The 21,556-nt window shown below is 47.4% G+C and overlaps 1 protein-coding gene across 5 annotated transcripts in view; it reads right to left on the bottom strand.

Moving 5' to 3' along the window:
* LOC138681756 (single-stranded DNA-binding protein 2-like) overlaps window positions 1–21,312 on the bottom strand; it is a 211,080-nt gene extending 189,768 nt beyond the window's left edge. Inside the window, exon 1 of one of the 5 annotated variants that reach the window (XM_069775279.1) lies at window positions 21,122–21,312. In XM_069775279.1, coding sequence (XP_069631380.1) covers window positions 21,122–21,180 — 59 coding nt within the window. In that variant the 5' untranslated portion in view covers window positions 21,181–21,312. The remainder of the gene's footprint in view (window positions 1–21,121) is intronic. The other 4 variants (XM_069775277.1, XM_069775280.1, XM_069775278.1 and 1 more) reach the window with 4 other exon arrangements.
* Window positions 21,313–21,556: the final 244 nt, after the last annotated feature.

Here is a 21,556-nt window from a genome sequence, read left to right as displayed (position 1 = left end):
CTTGGCGTGTTCGTGGGAGTGTGATATATTCAATCTGCCAGGCCTCCCACTGTTTATATTTCAGCCATCGCCCCCCATGCGACAGGGGTTTTTGCCGCTTGGCTTGCTTAATTGCGGCACATGTTTCACATTCGTGGATGACCTGTGCGATAGTGTCCATGGTCAAGTCCACCCCTCGATCTCGAGCCCATCTATATGTTGCATCTCTCCCCTGATGGTCTGAGGTATCGTGGGCCCACTGAGCCATAAATAGCTCACCCTTATGTTGCCAGTCCAGGTCCACCTGAGACACTTCAATCTTGGCGGCCTGATCTGCCTGTTCGTTGTTTCGATGTTCTTCAGTGGCCCGACCCTTGGGTACGTGAGCATCTACGTGACGTACTTTTACCACTAGCTTCTCTAGCCGAACAGCGATATCTTGCCACAGTGCGGCAGCCCAAATGGGTTTACCTCTGCGTTGCCAGTTGCCCTTCTTCCATTGCTGTAGCCACCCCCACAGGGCATTTGCCACCATCCATGAGTCAGTATAGAGATAGAGCACTGGCCACTTCTCTCTTTCAGCAATGTCTAATGCTAGCTGGATGGCTTTCACCTCTGCAAACTGACTTGATTCACCTTCTCCTTCAGCAGTTTCTGCGACTAGTCGTGTAGGACTCCATACAGCAGCCTTCCACCTCCGATGTTTTCCCACGATGTGACAGGACCCATCAGTGAACAGGGCATATTGCCTCTCATTTTCTGGCAGTTTATTATACAGCGGGGCCTCTTCAGCCCGTGTTACCTCCTCCTCTGGCGACATTCCAAAATCTTTGCCTTCTGGCCAGTCCTTGATCACTTCTAAAATTCCTGGATGACTGGGGTTTCCTATGCGAGCCCGTTGTGTGATCAGTGCAATCCACTTACTCCACGTGGCATTAGTCGCGTGATGTGTAGAGGAAACTTTCCCTTTGAACATCCAGCCCAGCACTGGCAGTCGGGGTGCTAAGAGGAGCTGTGTCTCAGTACCCACCACTTCTGAGGCAGCTCGAACTCCTTCATATGCCGCCAATATCTCTTTTTCAGTTGGAGTATAGCGAGCCTCGAATCCTCGATATCCCCGACTCCAAAACCCCAGGGGTCGGCCTCGGGTCTCCACAGGTGCTTTCTGCCAGAGGCTCCAGGTAGGGCCATTCTCCCCAGCTGCAGTGCAGAGCACATTTTTAACATCTTGTCCTGTCCGGACTGGCCCAAGAGCTACTGCATGAACAATCTCCCATTTAATTTATTCAAAGGCTTGTCATTGCTCAGGCCCCCATTTAAAATCGTTCTTCTTCCGGGTAACTTGGTAGAGAGGACTTACAATTTGACTGTAATTTGGAATATGCATTCTCCAAAAGCCCACAACACCTAAGAAAGCCTGTGTTTCCTTTTTATTAGTCGGTGAGGACATAGCTGCTATTTTGTTGATCACGTCCGCAGGGATCTGACGACGCCCGTCTTGCCATTTTACTCCTAAGAACTGGATTTCCTGTGCAGGTCCCTTGACCTTACTTTCTTTTATGGCAAAACCAGCCTTCAAAAGGATTTGGATTATTTTCTTCCCTTTCTCAAAGACTTCTTCTGCCGTGCTGCCCCATATGATGATGTCATCAATATATTGCAGGTGCTCTGGAGCTTCACCTTTTTCTAGTGCAGTCTGGATCAGTCCATGGCAAATAGTGGGGCTGTGTTTCCACCCCTGGGGCAGTTGATTCCAGGTGTATTGGATACCCCTCCAAGTGAAAGCAAACTGTGGCCTGCACTCCGCTGCCAAAGGAATGGAGAAAAATGCATTAGCAATGTCAATTTTGGCATACCACTTAGCTGCCTTTGATTCCAGTTCATATTGAAGCTCTAACATATCGGGCACAGCAGCACTCAGCGGTGGCATGACTTCATTCAGCCCACGATAATCTACTGTTAGTCTCCAATCCCCATTAGATTTCCGCACGGGCCATATGGGACTATTAAAGGGTGAGTGAGTCTTGCTGATCGCTCCTTGGCTCTCCAATTGGCAAATCAGCTTATGGATGGGGATCAGGGAGTCTCGGTTGGTGCGATATTGCCGCCGGTGCACCGTCGTGGTAGCAATTGGCACCTGTTGTTCTTCAACCTTCAGCAACCCCACAACCGAAGGGTCTTGGGAGAGACCAGGCAGGGTAGACAGCTGTTCAATCTCCTCCGTCTCCAAGGCAGCTATACCAAAGGCCCAACGGTACCCTTTTGGGTCCTTGAAATACCCCCTTCTGAGATAATCTATACCAAGGATGCACGGGGCCTCTGGGCCAGTTGCAATGGGGTGTTTATGCCACTCATTCCCAGTTAGACTCATTTCGGCTTCCAATACGGTTAGCTCTTGGGATCCCCCTGTCACACCAGAGATACAGATGGGTTTTGCCCCTTTATAACTTGATGGCATTAGGGTACATTGTGCACCAGTGTCTACTAGAGCCTTATATTCCTGTGGGTCTGACGTGCCAGGCCATCGAATCCATACTGTCCAGTAGACTCGGTTGTCCCTCTCCTCCACCTGGCTGGAGGCAGGGCCCCTCCAATCCTGGTTAGAATATCTGTTATCCACTTTTTGCACATGTGAATCAGAAGTCCCTTCAAGAGGATCAGAAATGAGATCGGCCCATCTACTGCGCCCGGGGGACTGCTCACGGGAAACTGGAGCAGCAGTTTTCCAAGAAGAATCTTCTTTTCTGGTTGCTTTTTCTCGCAACTCCCGTACCCGTGAATCCAAGACTGAGGTAGGTTTTCCATCCCACTTCCTCATGTCCTCTCCATGGTCACGCAGGTAAAACCACAGGTTAGCCCGTCGTGTGTACTTTCTCTCTCCTCTCTCTTGGGCAGAGGAACGCTTACTCCCAATAACTGCAATGCGGGCCTGTACAGGTGAGGAGGAGGACATATCCACTTTGAATTGCTGGAACTCTCGGGACAATTCCTCTACAGCTGAGACACAGGCCCGTAGGGAGGAAGAGAGACTTCCTTCGTATTGCCGGAGTTGGACAGCCAATTCATCCACCGTTTGTCCATAGCCTTCTTTCCAGGACATTACTGCCAATGAGTTGGCATAGGTTGGTGGTGCACTTCGTAGAAACTTCCGCCACATCGGTTGTGTGCATTGGACTTCATCTGGATCTGTGGGTGACTGCCCATTTTCCAGATCATTATAAATCACCTCCAGCACGGCTAATTCCCTCAGGTACTGGATACCTCTCTCCATGGTGATCCACTTGCCTTGGTGACATGTAACTTCATCCCTGAAGGGGTATCTTTCCTTTACACCTAACAGAAGTCGCCTCCAGAGGCTGAGGACTTGTGTTTTTCTCCCAATCGCCTTGTCGATACCCCCTTCCCTAGACAGAGATCCCAACTGCTTGGCTTCCTTACCCTCTAATTCCACACTACTAGCCCCATTATCCCAGCATCGGAGCAGCCAGGTAACAATGTGCTCACCTGGGTGGCGGCTAAAATCTTTTCGCATGTCACGCAACTCACTCAGGGATAGAGATCGGGTAATTATTTCAGGTTCTGCCTCTTCCTCCTGTTCTCGCGATGACCCTAGTTCATCTTCATCTCTCACTAAGCGAACTGATTTCTTTGTGTGTTTCTTTTTCTGTACAGGGGCGACTGATACTGGCACAGGTTGGTTCTCTGGTTTAGTGGCAGTATCTGTCACCGGGGTAGGGTTAGCCATGGTACCTGTTGTCGTGGTAGGGGCAGCCACGGTGCTTGTTGTCGGGGTAGGGGCAGCCACGGTGTCTGTTGTCAGGGTTTGGGTAGCCACGGTGCATGTTGTCCTGTTTTCCATCTTTTCCCCCTGGGGGTGCTGCATAATATCAAGCAGGGTTTGGTAGATACCGGCCAGGGCCCAGCACAGTGTAGTGAGTTGTGTGTCTCTGGGATAGCCACAGCATTTTCCTTTCAAAAATTCTATCACTTCATGAGGGTTCTGTAGTTGTTTGGGAGTGAACTTCCAAGTCACTGGAGGTGAGAAGTTCTCTAGATACCTGCCCACATCCTCCCACATGCCGTGCCACCCATGAATATCCAGCTTTGGGGCAGATCTCTGGGTGATACTCTTAAAGAGCCTTTTTGTAGCCCTAGACAAGACCTGAAACATAGTCAGGAGGCATAGCACTAACAGCACACAGGCTTGCGCATCCCAAGGATATTCAAAATTCTCAAAAGCTGTTGTAATTAGTCGGAAGGAGAAAAGGGAGGGGAACGGATGGGGGGAAGTATCCCCCCCTAACTTCCCCATGGGTTGGGTGTAATTACCAATAAAATCCGACAGAAGGTGCCCAAAGTATGGAAATGATATCACTGCCTCATACAGATACCAGCTTAACCTCATGACCAGTGATGTAATCATTTCACAAGTCGACATTGCCCAGTACAGCAAAATGATAATCCCAATCACTCTCCCAGAGATGAGATACGCAACTACAGGCAATACATAAAGCATATAAGAGCTTACAAAATGCCACCATGTAAACAACTGAATCAACATTGTGACTAACATCTATTTATCTAGTATAAGAAATGCGTATGACAAATTTGTTTCAACACACTCTGGCCAGATCTGTCATTATCTCAACCCTTTGGGCCCCACGTTGGGCGCCAAAAAGGACTGTCGTGGTTTCAGCCCAGCCGGTAACAAAGGACCACGCGGCCGCTCGCTCACTCCTCCTGCCCTCCTCCGGTGGGATAGGGGGGAAGACGGAGGAGAGAAAAAAAAACAAACCTGGAACCTCGAGGGTTGAGATAAAGGCAGTTTACTGGAACAACACAAAGAAATTGCAACAACAACAACGGTACTAATGAAAGAGTATACAAAAAGAGTGATGCACAGTGCAACTGCTCACCACCCGGGACCCGACGCTCCGCTACTTCCCCCACCGAAAAGTAGAGACCACCCCCGGCCCGCTCCCCATTTATATACTGAGCATGATGTCACATGGTATGGAATAGCTCCTTGGCCAGTTCAGGTCAGCTGCCCCGGCTATGCCCCCCACCTCCCAGGTTCCTGTAAAAAATTAACTCTATCCCAGCTGAACCCAGGACAACATATATATATATATATATCTCCTTGTTCATATGTCTCAAAGGGATGGAAAGGTGATGATGATTGATCAGGATGTAACTAATGTAACTAAAGTTATGGGAACTGAGCATGACGTCAATGGTATAGAATAAGGGGAGGATTCTGTCCTGGTTTCAGCTGGAATAGAGTTAACTGTCTTCCTAGTAGCTGGTATGGTGCTATGTTTTGAGTTCAGTATGCGAAGAATGTTGATAACACTGATGTTTTCAGTTGTTGCTAAGTAGTGTTTAGACTATAGTCAAGGATTTTTCAGCTTCTCATGCCCAGCCAGCGAGAAAGCTGGAGGGGCACAAGAAGTTGGCACAGGACACAGCCAGGGCACCTGACCCAAAGTGGCCAACGGTGTATTCCATACCATGTGACGTCCCATCTAGTATAGGAACTGGGAGGTGGGGGCAGGGAATCACAGCTCGGGGGCTAACTGGGTGTCAGTCAGCGGGTGGTGAGCAATTGCACTGCGCATCATTTGTATATTCCAATCCTTTTATTACTACTGTTGTCATTTTATTAGTGTTATCATTATTATTATTAGTTTCTTCTTTTCTGTTCTATTGAACCGTTCTTATCTCAACCCACGAATTTTCCTTCTTTTTCCCGATTTTCTCCCCCATCCCACTGGGTGGGGGGGGAGTGAGTGAGCGGCTGCATGGTGCTTAGTTGCTGGCTGGGGTTAATCCACGACAATGTGTTAGTGCTAACTTTACAACAGCAGGACTAAATTTCAAGCTTAGTAAACTGGAACCGAAGATTTACATGAGACACTTGTAACAACTGGTTTTACTGAGCACTCTACTTCTCCAAAGCTCAGCACAGTTTTGACCTGTCTGGTACCAGAATGGATGATTATCTCCCATTTGTTGTACGTGGGCTAACAAGTTACATTAATGCTTGCATGAGACTATGCATTTTGTATAAATAAATACATATACACATACACACTGTGGTGCGTTGACCTTGGCTGGCCACCAGGTACCCACCAAGCTGCTCTCTCACTCTTCCTTCTCAACAGGACAGGGGGAGAAAAATATTATTAAAATCTCATGGGTCAAGATAAGGACAGGGAGATCACTCACCAGTTACCGTCATGGGCAAAACAGACTCCGCTTGTGGAAATTAATTTAATTTATTGCCAATCAAAACGAAAAACCGCCCACCATAGGAGAAGATCAGGTTCAAGACCATCTAAGGAACCTGAAGGTGCACAAGTCCATGGGACCTGATGAGATGCATCCACGGGTCCTGAGGGAACTGGAGGATGAAGTGGCTAAGCCACTATCCATCATATTTGGGAAGTTGTGGCCGCCCGCTGATGTTCCCACTGACTGGAAAAGGGGAAACATAACCCTCATTTTAAAAAAGGGAAAAAAGGAAGACCCGGGGAACTACAGTGCAGTCAGTCTCACCTTTGTGCCCAGCAAGATCACGGAGAGGATCCTTCTGGAAACTATGCTAAGGCACATGGAAAATAAGGAGGTGATTGGTGACAGCCAACATGGCTTCACTAAGGGCAAATCGTGACTGACACATTTGGTGGCCTTCTATGACGGGGTTACAGCATTGGTGGATAAGGGAAGAGTGACTGACGTCATCTACCTGGGCTTGTGCAAAGCATTTGACACTGTCCCACACGACATCCTTGTCTCTAAATTGGAGACGTGGATTTGATGGATGGACCACTCAGTGGATAAGGAATTGGCTGGATGGTTGCACTCAAAGAGTTGCAGTCAATGTCTCGATGTCTGAGAATACTGAAATATTAAAGAACTACATCAAACTAAGCCAGGCAATCAATAAAACAGTAACTTTAGGAATAAGACAGAGCATCCTGCTGCTCAAAAGATCCTTGAAAAAAATGAGGAACGAGGTTTTTCATATTATTTATGAATATAAATATTTTATGATTCTTTGATCATTTTAGTTTATTTACTTCTAATTTGAGTGGTTTTTTGAGCAGAATATCAATTACATACATTTTTAGTACTAAATACATTCTCTTAAAAATAAAGAGGAAGATTCAATTAAAGTCTTTTTCTAACATCTGTTACAGTTTATACCAGGACCCAAACTTGCCCAAAAATTCTGAAGTTTTCAGATTCCTGGAAATAAGTACAGGCAATTTGGCAAGCATGCTCATGAATATATTAACTAATAAGAGCCATTTTTTTCCCCAGTTAATATATTATCAGGGGAAAAATATATAAAGAGGCTTACATATCTAAATACTTCAGGCTAAAAATATCAAGAACTCCCTCGGCTAGAAGTCGTTAACAGAGCTCTAATAGAAATAAAGAACCAAACCAGCGTAAATTCTTTCCCTTCCCTGGCAAAAATAAACTACATTAGGGAGGAAAGTATTCAAAACATAGTAACAGAGGTGACTCACCCATATGAACATATTTTGCACACTGGAAACGGGTGGGGGGGGGCGACACACCCAATAATGCAGTCCTGATGAGAGGAGAAAAACATTTCCCCTCTCCCTACACCACTGAAATACACAGTTGCTGCCCATCGCGTAAATCTGAAACAGTTACTACGACAGTTTTGTAATATATGCAGTACTCCTGCCCTGACGTATGACCTGTGGAGTTTGAAGGTATTCAGAGAAAGATAAATGAGCAAAGTGAGTAAATGATTGCTTCTTTTCTGCTCTGGAGCTTTCTGCCAAGTCTAACTTTTCCCCTCAGCTGGGATGCTCCTCTAGAAGTTTGCTAACACAGATACTGCAGGGACTGAAAGGCTATAGATATTTTCTTCCATTGGTTCTAATCCAAAAGGAATCTTGTAGCCAACAAGATTCCCAGATCTGAACTGTACCATTATTTCTTACATATTTTTCAAACTGAAAGTGACTTAGTCAAATGGGCAAATCCAACTTTGTTTTGGTTTGCAGGTACACACACACACATCATTAAGTTTGTTTCATTTCTGTAAGCAGGCAAGGTACTGAAATGCAAGCAGAATCCGCCTACATTTAACTGCCTTCTGTACTCAGAAGAATAAAGAAGGTCAGCAGAATGGGATTATGTCAACTATAAAATAAACATAGCAACCATGATGTTTTAGGACAATTATCCCAGAAAATAAACTAGTATTCAATAAACTTGCATTACTTAATTTTGAAAGGAAAATTCTTAGAGTGCTGGAAAAACTGCATAAAGAGAAATGATCTTGCTAAAGCGTACAACACTATGCTTTATCATCTTTAATCACATATTTGAAACTTGCACATCGTATTGGATCATACTACATTAGAGAGACACTCAAACTGAACAGTTCAAGAGATTGTCAGTGGGAGTCATAACCTTCACTTCTAAGACAGTTTCAGATTCAGCAGAGGAGCTTTATTAATCCTCATACACCTGATGTAATTTCATTAACTCATCCGTACTCCCTCTATAAATAGATTTTATCAACTCACACACACACCCCTCAAATCAAAGGATTACCTAATCTGAAATAATTGGAACCTTCCATGACTAGCCCCCTATTCTTTGACAGTTGGGAGAAAAGAACAGTAAATAAAATATTTAGCATTTAAAAATCAAAGGAGTTTTTTGTTTTATCAAATCTTACTGTTATAATTACAAATATTTGATAAAGCACCACAACTTTTATAGTCCTAGCATTGGGTGGAATCTTTACTTTCACTCTCATAAATCACTGAATATTTATGACACAATCATACAGCCCATCAGCCACATGATCCATTTTGAACTGAGACTGTGAAGAGGCAACATATTTATTAAGGAATTATAGTTCCACTTTTGCACTCAAATATTTTCTTCAGAAAACACAGCCCTTCCGAATGAAAGGCTGTGTTATGCCAATATGACAACACAGGCAAGCTTAGGTTGCCATTGATTTTGATGTAACATTTTTTTTTAAACCAATAAAAAGTGGTAGACTATTAGTCTTTGAGATTATTTCTATGAGCATTAAGTTGATTATCACAGAAAATACACTATAGATAATATTATCTTTCTCTAACTACTAGTAAAAACAATCCCAAGAATGGAACATTATTAATTTTCCAAACTCATTAAATGAATTTCAAAATACATCTGCTAGTAAAAGACATTTTCAATATTAATATGTCGTGGTTTAAGCCCAGCCGGTAACAAAGCACCACGAAGCTGCTTGCTCACCACTCCCCCCTGGTAGGACGGGGAGGAGAAAATATAACGAAAAGCTCATGGGTTGACACAAGGACAGGGAGGGATCACTCACCAATTATGGTCACAGGCAAAAAACAGACTAAACTTGGGGAAAAAACAAAATCAATTTAATTTACTACCAATCAAATCAAAACAAGGATAATGAGAAGTAAAACCAAACAAAACATCCTTGTCTCTAAATTGGAGAGACGTGGATTTGACGGATGGACCACGAACTGGATAAGGAATTGGCTGGATGGTCACACTCAAAGAGTTGCAGTCAGTGGCTCGATGTCCGAGTGGAGAGCAGTGACAAATGGTGTCCCTCAGGGGTCCGTAGTGGGACCAGTATTATTTAACATCTTTGTCAGCGACATGGAGGGCAGGATTGATTGCACCCTCGGCAAGTTTGCTGGTGACACCAAGCTGAGTGGTGCAGTTGACGTGTATTGGGTCTGGCTGAGATGGAGTTAATTCTCCCCATAGCAGCCCTCATAGTGCTGTGCTCTGCATCGGTAGCTAGAAAGGTGTTGATAACACACCAGTGTTTTGGCTACTGCTGAGCAGTGCTGGCACAGCATCAAGGCTGTCTCTCCAACATTTTCGCCCCCCTCAACAGCAGGCTGGGGCAGGGCAAGATCTTGGGAGGGGACATAGCCAGGACAGCTGACCCAAACTGACCAAAGGGATATTCCATACCATATGACGTCAGATCAGATATAAAAGCTAAGTAAAGGGAGGAGGAAGGGGGGCATTTTTTGTCTTCAGGAGCAACCACTACGCGTACTGAAGCCCTGCTTCCTGGGAAGTGGCTAGACATCACCTGCTGATGGGAAGTAGAGAATAACATCATTTATTTCCCTTTGCTTTCACGCGCACGACCTTTGCTTTCACTTTATTAAACTGTCCTTATCTTGACCCACAAGCCTTTTGTTATATCTTCTCTCCCCTGTCCAGCTGAGGAGGGGAAGTGATAGAGCAGCTTTGGTGGGCACCTGGTGCCCAGCCAGGGTCAACCTACCACAACACGCTGGAGGGAAGGGATGCCATGCAGAGGGACCTTGACAGGCTAGAGAGGCGGGCTCGTGCAAACCTCATGAAGTTCAACAAGGCCAAGTCCAAGGTCCTGCACCTGGGTCAGGGCAATCCCAAACATGGATACAGGCTGGGCAATGAGTGGCCTGAGAGCAGCCCTGCGGAGAAGGACTTGGGGCTATTGGTGGATGAAAAACTGAATTATGACCCGGCAATGTGCATTTGCAGCCCAGAAAGCCAATTGCATCCTGGGCTGCATCAAATGAAGTGTGGCCAGCAGGTTGAGGGAGGTGATTGTCCCCCACTACTCTGCAGTCGTGAGACCCCACCTGGAGCACTGTGTTCAGCTCTGGGGCCCCCAGCATAAGAAAGACATGGACCTGTCAGAGCAGGTCCAGAGGAGGGCCACGAAAGGTGAGCCGGGGCTGGAGCACCTCCACTATGAGGACAGCCTGAGAGAGTTGGGGTTGTTTAGCCTGAAGAAGAAAAGGCTCTGGGGAGACCTTATAGTGGCCTTCCAGTACTTAAAGGGGGCCTACAGGAAAGATGGGGAGGGACTCTTTATCAGGGGTAATGGTTTTAAACTGAAAGAGGGTAGCTTTAGATTAGATGTAAGGAAGTTCTTTACTGTGAGGGTGGTGAGACACTGGAACAGGTTGCCCAGAGAAGTTGTGGATGCCCCATCCCTGGAAGTGTTCAAGGCCAGGTTGAATGAGGCTTTGAGCAAACTGATATAGTGGAAGGTATCCCTGCCCAAGGCAGCAGGGTTGGAACTAGATGATCTTTAAAGGTCCCTTCCAACCCAAACCATTCTATGATTCTATGATAAAATAACCAAGTCTGCAGCAAACCAGCAATTTCATTAGCAATTTGGACTTTATAATTCCCTTAAGAGTTTTGGGTTAACATCAAGGGTTGTGTTTCAACCAGACTTATACAAGCTCAGCAAAAAGTATTTGGTTACATCATAGTCAGCTCTCGGTTAAATGTGTCTACCTGAAAGACTGAACTTTAATTTGAAATTAGTCTAAAGGCAAACTGTAAAGTCAAACAAGGATGAGATCAAAAATCTGTGAATTCTATTCTAGGGGACACTGAAGAGCTAGAAAAATCTAACAATCCGCAACTACAGCTGACAAACTGTACCTACAATCAGAAGTTTGATTTATGACACATACATTTTTACAAATTGATATTTTACTAATTGTTATTTGCACAGGAAATGAGGAAAAAAGGAGAAAAAAAAAAGCATCCTCTCAATACACTCAGAAGGAAATCCATCCAGTCACTGTTCTTGCACAGATGGGTCAAACTTGAAACAAAAGAACAAAAAAAACCCACTTCAGCACACACGTCCTAAAATAGACTTTAAGTAATTTGAAAGAGATACAGGAAATAAATGGACAACAGAAGTTAGCTTTATTTATATTTTCACTCCATTGTCACAAATGAAGCTGGTTTTCCTAAGGATGATATGTGGATATCAAAGCAGTGTGAAAGTTTGGTTTTGGAGGAGTGGACAGCTTAGTACACTAAAAGGCTCAGATCATTTCGTGTACGGGGAGTAAAGGCACAAAGCTAAGCAGAAGACAAAGTGGAAGAGGGCCAGACATAAAGAGGGACTTAAAGCAGTGCTTTGAAAAATAAAGCTATATATACAACTGTGATAAGGTAAGCAATAAGCCTAATTTTTTTTCCTCCTTTTTCCCCAGTTGGAACCTGTAGTTCTCTGTTTTCTAAAGCTTGGCACCTTTTTCATGCCTAAGCTACATGGAATCCACAGTTTGACAAGAAGCTGCCCTTAAGTCCCCTGAAGGGCCTGCTCCAAGGACTGCAGTCATATCTATACTTCTTAGAATGTGGCTGCTAAAACAAAAATGAAAGTTTTCTCACATTGTTATACAGTAGAGAATCACAGAGTCATTTATGTTGGAAGGCACCTCTTGAGTTCATCTAGTCCAATCCCCCTGCTCAAGCAAGATCAGCTACGGCAGGTTGCCCAGGACCATGTCCAAATGGCTTTTGAATATCTCCAAGGAGGGAGACTCCACAACATCCCTGGGCAACCTGTTCCAGTGTTTGACCACCCTCATACTAAAAAAATGTTTTCCCATGTTCAGATGGAATTTCATGTGTTTCAGTTTGTGCCCATTGCCTCTTCTGCTGTCAATGGGCACCACTCAAAAGAGCCTGGCTCCATCCCCTTTGTACCCTCCTTTCAGGCATTTATACACATGGATAAGATCCCCCCTGAGCCTTCTCTTCTCTGGACTGAACAGTCTTAGCTCTCTCAGCCTCTCCTCATAGGAAAGATGCTCCAGTCCCTTAATCATCTTTATGGCCCTGAACTGGGCCTGCTCTAGGAAGTCCATATCTTTCTTGTAATGGGGAGCCCAGATCTGGACACTACTCCAGGTGTGGCCTCACCAGTGCTGAGCAGAGGGGAAGGATCAACTCCCTCGACCTGCTGGCAACAGTCTTCCTAATGCAGCCCAAGATGCTGTTGGTCATCTTTGCTGTAAGGGTGCATTGCTGGCTCATGGTCAGCTTGTTGTGCACCAGGACTGCCAGGTCCTTCTCAGCAAAGCTTCTTTCCAGCTGGGTAGACCCCAGCACATTTTAGTGCCTGGGATTATCCCTCCCCAGGTGCAGGACTTTGCATTTCCTTTGTTGAACTTCATGGGATTCCTCTCTGACCAATTCTCCAGCCTGTCCAGGTGCCTCTGAATGGCAGCACAGATATCTGGTGTATCATCCACCCCTCCAAGTTTTGTATCATCTGTGAACTTGCTGAGGGTGCACACTGTCCCATCATCCAGGTCATTAAGAGGTTAAACAGTATTGGCCCCAGTATCAACCCCTGGGGTAGACCACTAGTGACTGGCCTCCAACTGGACTTTGTGGTGCTGATCACAACCCTCTGGGCCTGGCCATTCAGCCAGTTGTCAATCCACCTGTCAACTTCTCTAACCCTGTGGTGGGTTGACCCTGGCTGGACGCCAGGAGCCCACCAAAGCCATTCTATCACTCCCCCTCCTCAGCTGGACAGGGGAGAGAAAATATAACAAAGGGCTCATGGGTCGAGATAAGGACAGGGAGAGATCACTCACCAATTACCATCATGGGCAAAACAGACTCGACTTGGGGAAAATTAACTTAATTTATTACCAATCGACCAGAGTACGGTAATGAGAAATAAAACCAAATTTTAAAAACACCCTCCCTCCACCCCTCCCTTCTTCCCAGGCTTAACTTTACTCCCAAATTCTCTACCTACCCCCCGAGCGGCGCAGGGGGACGGGGAATGGGGGTTACGATCAGTTCATCACATGTTATCTCTGCCACTTCATCTTCTTCTGGGGCAGGACTCATCACACTCTTCCCCTGCTCCAGCATGGGGTCCCTCCCACGGGAGACAGTCCTCCACGAACTTCTCCAACGTGGGTCCTTCCCACGGGCTGCTCCAGCATGGGTCCCTTCCACGGTGTGCAGTCCTTCAGGAGCACATTGATCCAGCGTGGATCCCCCGCGGGGTCACAAGTCCTGCCAGAAAACCTGCTCCATGGGCTCCTCTCTCCACAGATCCGCAGGTCCTGCCAGGAGCCTGCTCCAGCGCGGGCTTCCCACAGGGTCACAGCCTCCTTCGGGGGCATCCACCTGCTCTGGCATGGGGTCCTCCATGGGCTGCAGGTGGATATCTGCTCCACCATGGACCTCCCTGGACTGCAGGGGGACAGCCTGCCTCACCATGGTCTTCACCACGGGCTGCAGGGGAATCTCTGCTCCGGTGCCTGGACCACCTCCTCCCCCTCCTTCTTCACTGACCTTGGTGTCTGCAGGGTTGTTTCTCTTACATGTTCTCACTCCACTCTTCCAGCTGCAGTTTCTGTGCCCACCACAACTTTTTTTTCCCTTCTTAAATATGTTATCACAGAGGCACTACCATTATCACTGATTCGCTCAGCCTTGGCCAGCAGCGGGTCTGTCTTGGAGCCGGCTGGCATTGGCTCTGTCGGACATAGGGGAAGCTTCTAGCAGCTTCACACAGAAGCCACCCCTGTAACCCCCCCGCTACCAAAACCTTGCCACACAAACGCAATACAAACCCATACTTTGTCAGTTTGTCTATGAGGGTGGTATGGGAGACAGAGTCAAAAGCCTTACTAAAGTCGAGGTAAACAGCATCCACTGCACTCCCCTCATCCACCAAGCTAGCCACCTCATTGTAGAAGGCTATCAGGTCGGTCAAGCCTTATTTCCACTTTGTAAAACCACGCTGACTAATCCTGATCACCTTCTTGTCCTTCATGTGCCTGGAAATGGTTTCCAGGATTAGCTGCTCCATCATCTTCCCAGGGATCGAGGTGAGGATGACTGGCCTGTAGTTCCCCAGATCTTCCTTGTTGCCCTTCTTGAAGATAGGAGTGACATATACTCTCTTCCAGTCTTCAGGAACCTCTTCCAAACACCATGACCTTTCAAGGGTAAAGGAAAATGGACTCACAATGATATCAGCCAGATCCTTCAGCACTTGTGAGTGTAATGTCCAGTTTGTTTAAGTATTTCCTAACCTGGTCCTCCTCCACCAAGGGTAAGTCTTCCTTTCTCCAGAGTTTCCCTATGGTCTCTGGGGCCTGGGATTCCTGAAGGCTAGTTTTACTGTTAAAGACTGAGGCAAAAAAAGCATTGAGTAGCTCAGCCTTTTCTGTGTCATTTGTCACCAGGTCCCCTGCCCCATTCAGCAGCAGGCCCATGTTTTCCCTCATCTTCCTTTTGCTTTTTATATACTTGTAGAATCCTTTCTTGTTGCCCTTCACAGCCCTCAACAGATTCAACTCCAGGTCAGCCTTGGCTTTCCTAATCCTGTACCTGCATGATCGGACAGCAACTCTGTGGTGGGTTTATCCTGACCAGCAGCCAATCACGCACACAACCACCCTCTGTGCTTCCCCACCTGCACAGCAGGATGGGGGAGAAAATAGGCAGAACAGGAGCAAGAAAAATCATGGGTTGAAATAAAGACAAGGAAATCACTCACTCATTGCTGTCACGGGCAAAACATACTCAACTTGGGGAATTTAACCTAATTTACTGCCAATTAACATAAACATTTAATTACTGATTCAGGTATTGTGATATCATTGGTATTAGTGAGACTTGGTGGAATGAGTCCCACGATTGGAGTGCTGGGATGGAGGGCTACAGGCTGTTCCGGAGGGATAGGCAGGGCAGGCGAGGTGGAGGAGTTGCACTGAATGTAAGGGAGAGGTTTGACTGTACAGCCCTTACAGTTAGTGATGATGTGGTTGAGAGCCTCTGGGTGAGGATTAGGGGCATGGAAAACAAAGGAGATGTTGCAGTGGGTGTCTACTACTGATCACCCAGCCAGGATGTAAGCACTGATGCGTTACTCTATAGGCAATTAATTAGTAGAAATCTCTGGCTCGGTAGCCCTTGTCCTTATGGGATATTTCAACTTCCCAGACATCAGCTGGGAATATCATACTGCTGAGATGAGCAGGTCTTGGAAAATCCCGCTTGTGTGCCTCTGCCCAGGTGCTGCTTCAGGGATCCCCTGGTTCGCAAGGTAATGAAAATAAATTTAATCTTTGCATTTCATCTGTGGTTTTGTGGTTGTCCCTGCGTCCTGCCTGTGTCAACTCATACAGTCTTGAACCTGATCTTCTCCTACGGTGGGCAGTACTTCATTCTCCTAGTCCCTGCCTTTGGATTCTGTGAGTTGGGTGTGATGGCTAGAGCACTTGCTGGTGAAGACTGAGGCAAAGAAGTTGTTGAGTACTTCAGCCTTCTCCATGTCAGTTGTAGCCAGGTCTCCCATTTCGCTCATCAGAGGGGCTACAGTTTCTTTCACCTTCCTTTGTTGTCCTATGTACCTAAAGAAACCCTTCATGTTATTAGGTAAGAATCAGGGGAAAGGCCAACAATGCAGATATCATGGTGGGAGTCTGTTATAGACCACCCAACCAGGATGAAGAGGCAGATGAAATATTCTATAAGCAGCTGGGAGAAGTCTCACAATCACTAGCTCTTGTTCTCGTGGTGAAATTCAACTTACCAGATGTCTGCTGGAAATACAATACAGAAGAGAGGAAACAGTCTAGGAGGTTCCTGGACTGTGTGGAAGATAACTTCCTGACACAGCTGGTGAATGAGCCAACTAGGGAAAGCACCTCCCTGGACCTGTTGTTTGCGAACAGAGAAGGACTTGTGGGTGATGTGGTGGTTGGAGACGGTTTTGGGCACAGCAGTCATGAAATGATAGCATTTTCGATTCTCGGTGAAGGAATGTGGTTAGCAGAACCACTGCCTTGGACTTCCAGAGGGCAGACTTTAGCCTGTTTAGCAGCCTGGTTGATAGAGTCCCTTAGGAGGCAGTCCTGAAAGGCAAAGGAATACAGGAAGGCTGGACATTCATCAAGAAGGAAATCTTAAAGGTGCAGGAGCAGTCTGTCCCCATGTGCTGAAAGATGAGACGGCGGGGAAGAAGACCAGCCTGGCTGAACAGAGAGCTTTGGAAGGTTATGGCACAGCTCATCTTGAGTGCCATCATGCGGCACATAAAGGACAACCAGGTGATCAGGCCCAGTCAGCATGGGTTTATGAAAGGCAGGTCCAGCTTGACTAACCTGATCTCCTTCTATGACAAGGTGACCTACCTAGTGGATGAGGGAAAGGCTGTGGATGTTGTCTACCTGGAGTTTAGTAGAGCCTTTGACACCATTTCCCACAGCATTCTCCTGGAGAAGCTGACTGCCCGTGGCTTGGACGGACGTACTCTTTGCTGGGTAAAAAACTGGTTGGATGGATGAGCCCAAAGAGTTGTGGTGAATGGAGTTAAATCCAGTTGGCGGCCGGTCACAAGTGGTGTTCCCCAGGGCTCAGTATTGGGGCCAGTTCTGTTTAATATCTTTATCAATGACCTGGACAAGGGGATCGAGTGCACCCTCAGTAAGTTTGCAGACGACCAAGTTGGGTGGGAGTGTTGATCTGCTTGAGGGCAGAAAGGCTCTACAGAGGGATCTGGACAGGCTGGATCAATGGGCCGAGGCCAATTGTATGAGGTTCAACAAGGCTAAGTGCCGGGTCCTGCACTTGGGTCACAACAACCCCATGCAATGCTACGGGCCTGGGGAAGAGTGGCTGGAAAGCTGCCTGGCAGAAAAGGACCTGGGGGTATTGGTCAACAGCCGGCTGAATGTGAGCCAGCATGTGCTCAGGTGGCCAAGAAGGCCAATAGCATCCTGGCTTGTATCAGAAATAGTGGGGCCAGCAGGACTAGGGAAGTGATCATCCCCCTGTACTCGGCACTGGTGAGGCTGCACCTTGAGTACTGTGTTCGGTTTTGGGCCCCTCACTGCAAGAAAGACATTGAGGTGCTGGAGCATGTCCAAAGAAGGGCAACAAAACTGGTGAAGGTCTAGAGAACAAGTCTTATGAGGAGCGTCTGAGGGAACTGGGGTTGTTTAGTCTGGAGAAAAGAAGGCTGAGGGGGAGATCTTATTGCTCTCTACAACTACCAGAAAGGAGGTTGTGGTGAGGTGGGTACTGGTCTCTTCTATCAAGTAACTAGTGAGAGGAAATGACCTCAAGTTGCGCCGGGGAGGTTTATATTGGACATTAGGAAAAATTCCTTCATCGAAAGAGTTATCAAGCATTGGAACAGGCTTCCCAGGGAGGTGGTTGAGTCACCATCCCTGGAGGTTTTTAAAAGACATGTAGATGTGGCACTTAGGGACATGGTTTAGTGGTGGACATGGCAATGTTAGATTTACGGTTGGACTCAATGATCTTAATGGTCTTTTCCAACCTAAATGATTCTATGATTTTTACGTCCTTAGCCAAGTTCAGCTCCAGCTGTGCCTTAGCTTTCCCAATCCCCTCCCTGCACTCCCAGGCTATATCCCTATAATCTCCCTAGGATGTGTATCCCTGCCTCCACTGCCTATGCATTTTGGTTTTGTGTTTTAGTGTGGCTAAGAGGTCTTGACTTTGCCAAGCTGGCCTCCTGCCTCCCCTGTCCGACTTCTTGCACATCGGGATTGAGAGCTCTTGCGCCTTAAGAAAAATGTCAGCAGAACTTGGTAAGAAAAGTCAGCTAAAAAGAAAAAAGACTGAAAATATTTTATCGTTTCAGCCTGTCGTGGTTTAACCCAGGCTGGCAACTGAGTACCACACAGCCGTTCACTCACTCCCCCCACAATGGGATGGGGGAGAGAATCAGAAGAGTAAAAGTGAGAAAACTCATGGGTTGAGATAAAGACAGTTTATTTTTAAATAGGTAAAGCAAAAGCCACGCAGGTAAGCAAAGCAAAACAAGGAATTCATTCACTACTTCCCATCGGCAGGCAGGTGTTCAGCCACCTCCAGGAAAGCAGGGCTCCATCACACGTAACGGTTACTTGGGAAGACAAATGCCATCACTCTGAAATTCCCCCCTTCCTCCTTCTACCCCCAGCTTTATATTGCTGAGCATGATGTCATATGGTATGGAATATCCCTTTGGTCAGTTGGGGTCAGCTGTCCCAGCTGTGTCCCCTCCCAATTTCTTGTGCAACCCCAGCCTACTCACTGGCAGGGCAGTGTGAGAAGCAGAAAAGGCCCTGACTCTGTGTAAGCACTGCTCAGCAGTAATGAAAACATCCCTGTGTCATCAACACTGTTTTCAGCAGAAATCCAAAACATAGCCCCATACTAGCTACTATGAAGAAAATTAACTCTATCCCAGCCAAAACTAGCACACAGCCCTAGAATCAAGAGAGTTTTGTGTATAGCTTGTATCAGGTAGACTTTGCAAAGTGGAATTAAAATAAACCTATAGGGCTACTGTTTATCCAGGCAGATGAATCTCATATTCTCTTATCTATTCCCTAAAATAGTGTAGAAAAACCCACCTCCCCCCCCAAAAAAACAACAACAAAAACCCCAACACAAAACAAACAAAAAACCCACAAAAATCCAAACCCAAAACACTTCTTGTTGAAGGTTCAAGACAAACTGCCTGAACGAAAACTCATCAGTCATGTTTGGACTATTCATTGTCATGTTAAATGTAATTCTGAAGCAATACTATTTTTACAGAAGACACATGCAAACATATTTTCAGTTAGAGGTCACCAGACCCTCTCAACAGCCTCTCTCAACCTTCTACAGGCTGCAGCAGACTGACTCAGTAGCCTTAACCAGGCTAAAGCCACTTAAACACTTCCTCCTCCCCCTTCGCTGTATTCAGCTTTTCCTCCTTCACAACGCATTACCTCCTGCCTGTGCTAAACCAGTCTCAGTAATCCAAAGCAAAGCTGCAACTACAGCAAACTTAAGAGACACTACTCAAAAGTCATTTTTCCTTCCAATTATTTTGCACCTACTATATCTGCAAGTAATGTATAATGTTATACTATCTGAAGGAAATAATCCTAAAACCCTGCTCAAGCAAACAACACTGTTCATTGTTCCACCACTGCCACTATATTTACTGTGGGCATTTGACTGCATGTGCTACGTTGTCAGTTTTCAGCATTTCTCATGTGCACTGCCAAGTTTCTCCCAGTCTGAAGTCTTCTATTATTTTTTTCCTCCCATGTATATTTAAATAAAGAAATCCTTACATGGCTTTAACAGATTTTATTTATCATATTATCATATTTATCACATATCACAGTGCCAACACCTAAAAAAGTAGTTCTTGCAGACTATTTCAGCATTAGCCAATTTTGACAAAGTTCTAGCGTTTGGTGTCCTTTTTACACACACACACATGCACGATGACCGTTTGCTTTCTTCTAACACCTTTGCTGTTTTGTTTTTTTTAACGGACGAAAAATAAACGAAACAATGAACAGACTACTGCTTTCCCACGTATCTTGAAACACAATATCCCTCGCAAATAATCCTTCCCCCCCGCCCCCGCTTGCAGTAACCCCATTTTAACTCCCGGAGAACAATGCACTTCATTCCGTGCCCCCTCCCCGGCCTGGCCGCTGCCTGCACCCCGGGCCCGGACACGGCAGGCAAGTCCGTCCAGGCGGAGAACAGGAAGACAAACGGGGAGGGGGCAGGAAGATATGCGGTCCCGGTGAAAAGTTGAGAGCCAGAGAGTTATAAAGCAGCGGTGGGAAGCTCCCGATGCCCCCGCCCCCGCCCCCACCCGGCGGCAGCACCGTCCCCAGCAGCCAGGCTGAGGCTCTTTGTTATCAAAGTTGTCCCAAAACCTTGCGCTGCCACAAACACCCCCTGGCCCCGCTGGGGCCAGGAGGAAGGGGCTTCCAAGTGCACTCCTCCGTCCTCGCCCTAGCGCGCCGACGGCTCAACGGTCACCCTCTGACCCCACATCCCGCCACGCTGAGGAGCAGGGGAAGGGGGAGCGAGCGATGGTCCCCGCCAGTACGACTTATGTTTCCCTCCTTCCCACTCACCCAGCCCCTGCCAGCCCCTCCTGTCCCGCCACCTCTCCTGCCGCGGGGCACTGAGGGACACCTTCCCGGACCCTTCTCGCCCACGGCGCAGAGGGCAGCCTCGATCACCTCCCTCCACATCTCCCCCAGCCCCCGTGTCGGGCCTCCCTACCCACCGCAGTGCGAGAGCCAGGGCCCCCGCGGCCCAACTCCTCCCTGCCTCCCGCCGCCCCGACCCGTTCCCGTTCGGTCCCTTCCGCTCCCCACGGGCTCCCCCTTCCTTTCCCAGAGCGCGCACCCGGCCATATTACCCGCGAGCAGGAAAGTTACGTTGCGCAAGGTATGTGCGCGTGTAGACGCCCGGTCAGGCAGGTTCTACTCACTTCTCCCTAGCCTGGGTGTCGGACGGGACGCTGCTGTTGCTCTTGCCTTTGCCGTACATGCCTGCAGAGAGCTCCGACTGTCACGCACCTGTCAACCCATCACACCCTCCCCGGGAACAGCCCCGTCACCATGGAGACACTGCCACACACACACACCATTGGCCTGCCGCGCAGGAGGGCACACCCCCCACACGATGATTGACAGGCAAAGAACAGGACAAACTGCTTCCTCCTCCACTCTCTCCCCCACCCTCTTGGCTCCTCCTGCTCCTGCTCCTCCTCCTGCTCCTGCTCCTCCTCCTCCTCCTCCTCCTCCTCCTGCTGCTGCTGCTGCTGCTGCTCCTGCTCCTCCTCCTGCTCCTCCTCCTCCTTCTTCTTCTTCCTCCTCCCTCCCCTCCCCTCCCCCGCTTGCGCTCTCCCTTCCCCGGTGCAAGG

This window comes from Haliaeetus albicilla, chromosome W (assembly GCF_947461875.1).
Source record: "Haliaeetus albicilla chromosome W, bHalAlb1.1, whole genome shotgun sequence".
NCBI classification, from domain to species: Eukaryota; Metazoa; Chordata; class Aves; order Accipitriformes; family Accipitridae; genus Haliaeetus; species Haliaeetus albicilla.
Note: the sequence above shows the minus strand (reverse complement) of the source record. Positions and strands in the feature narration are given on the sequence as shown.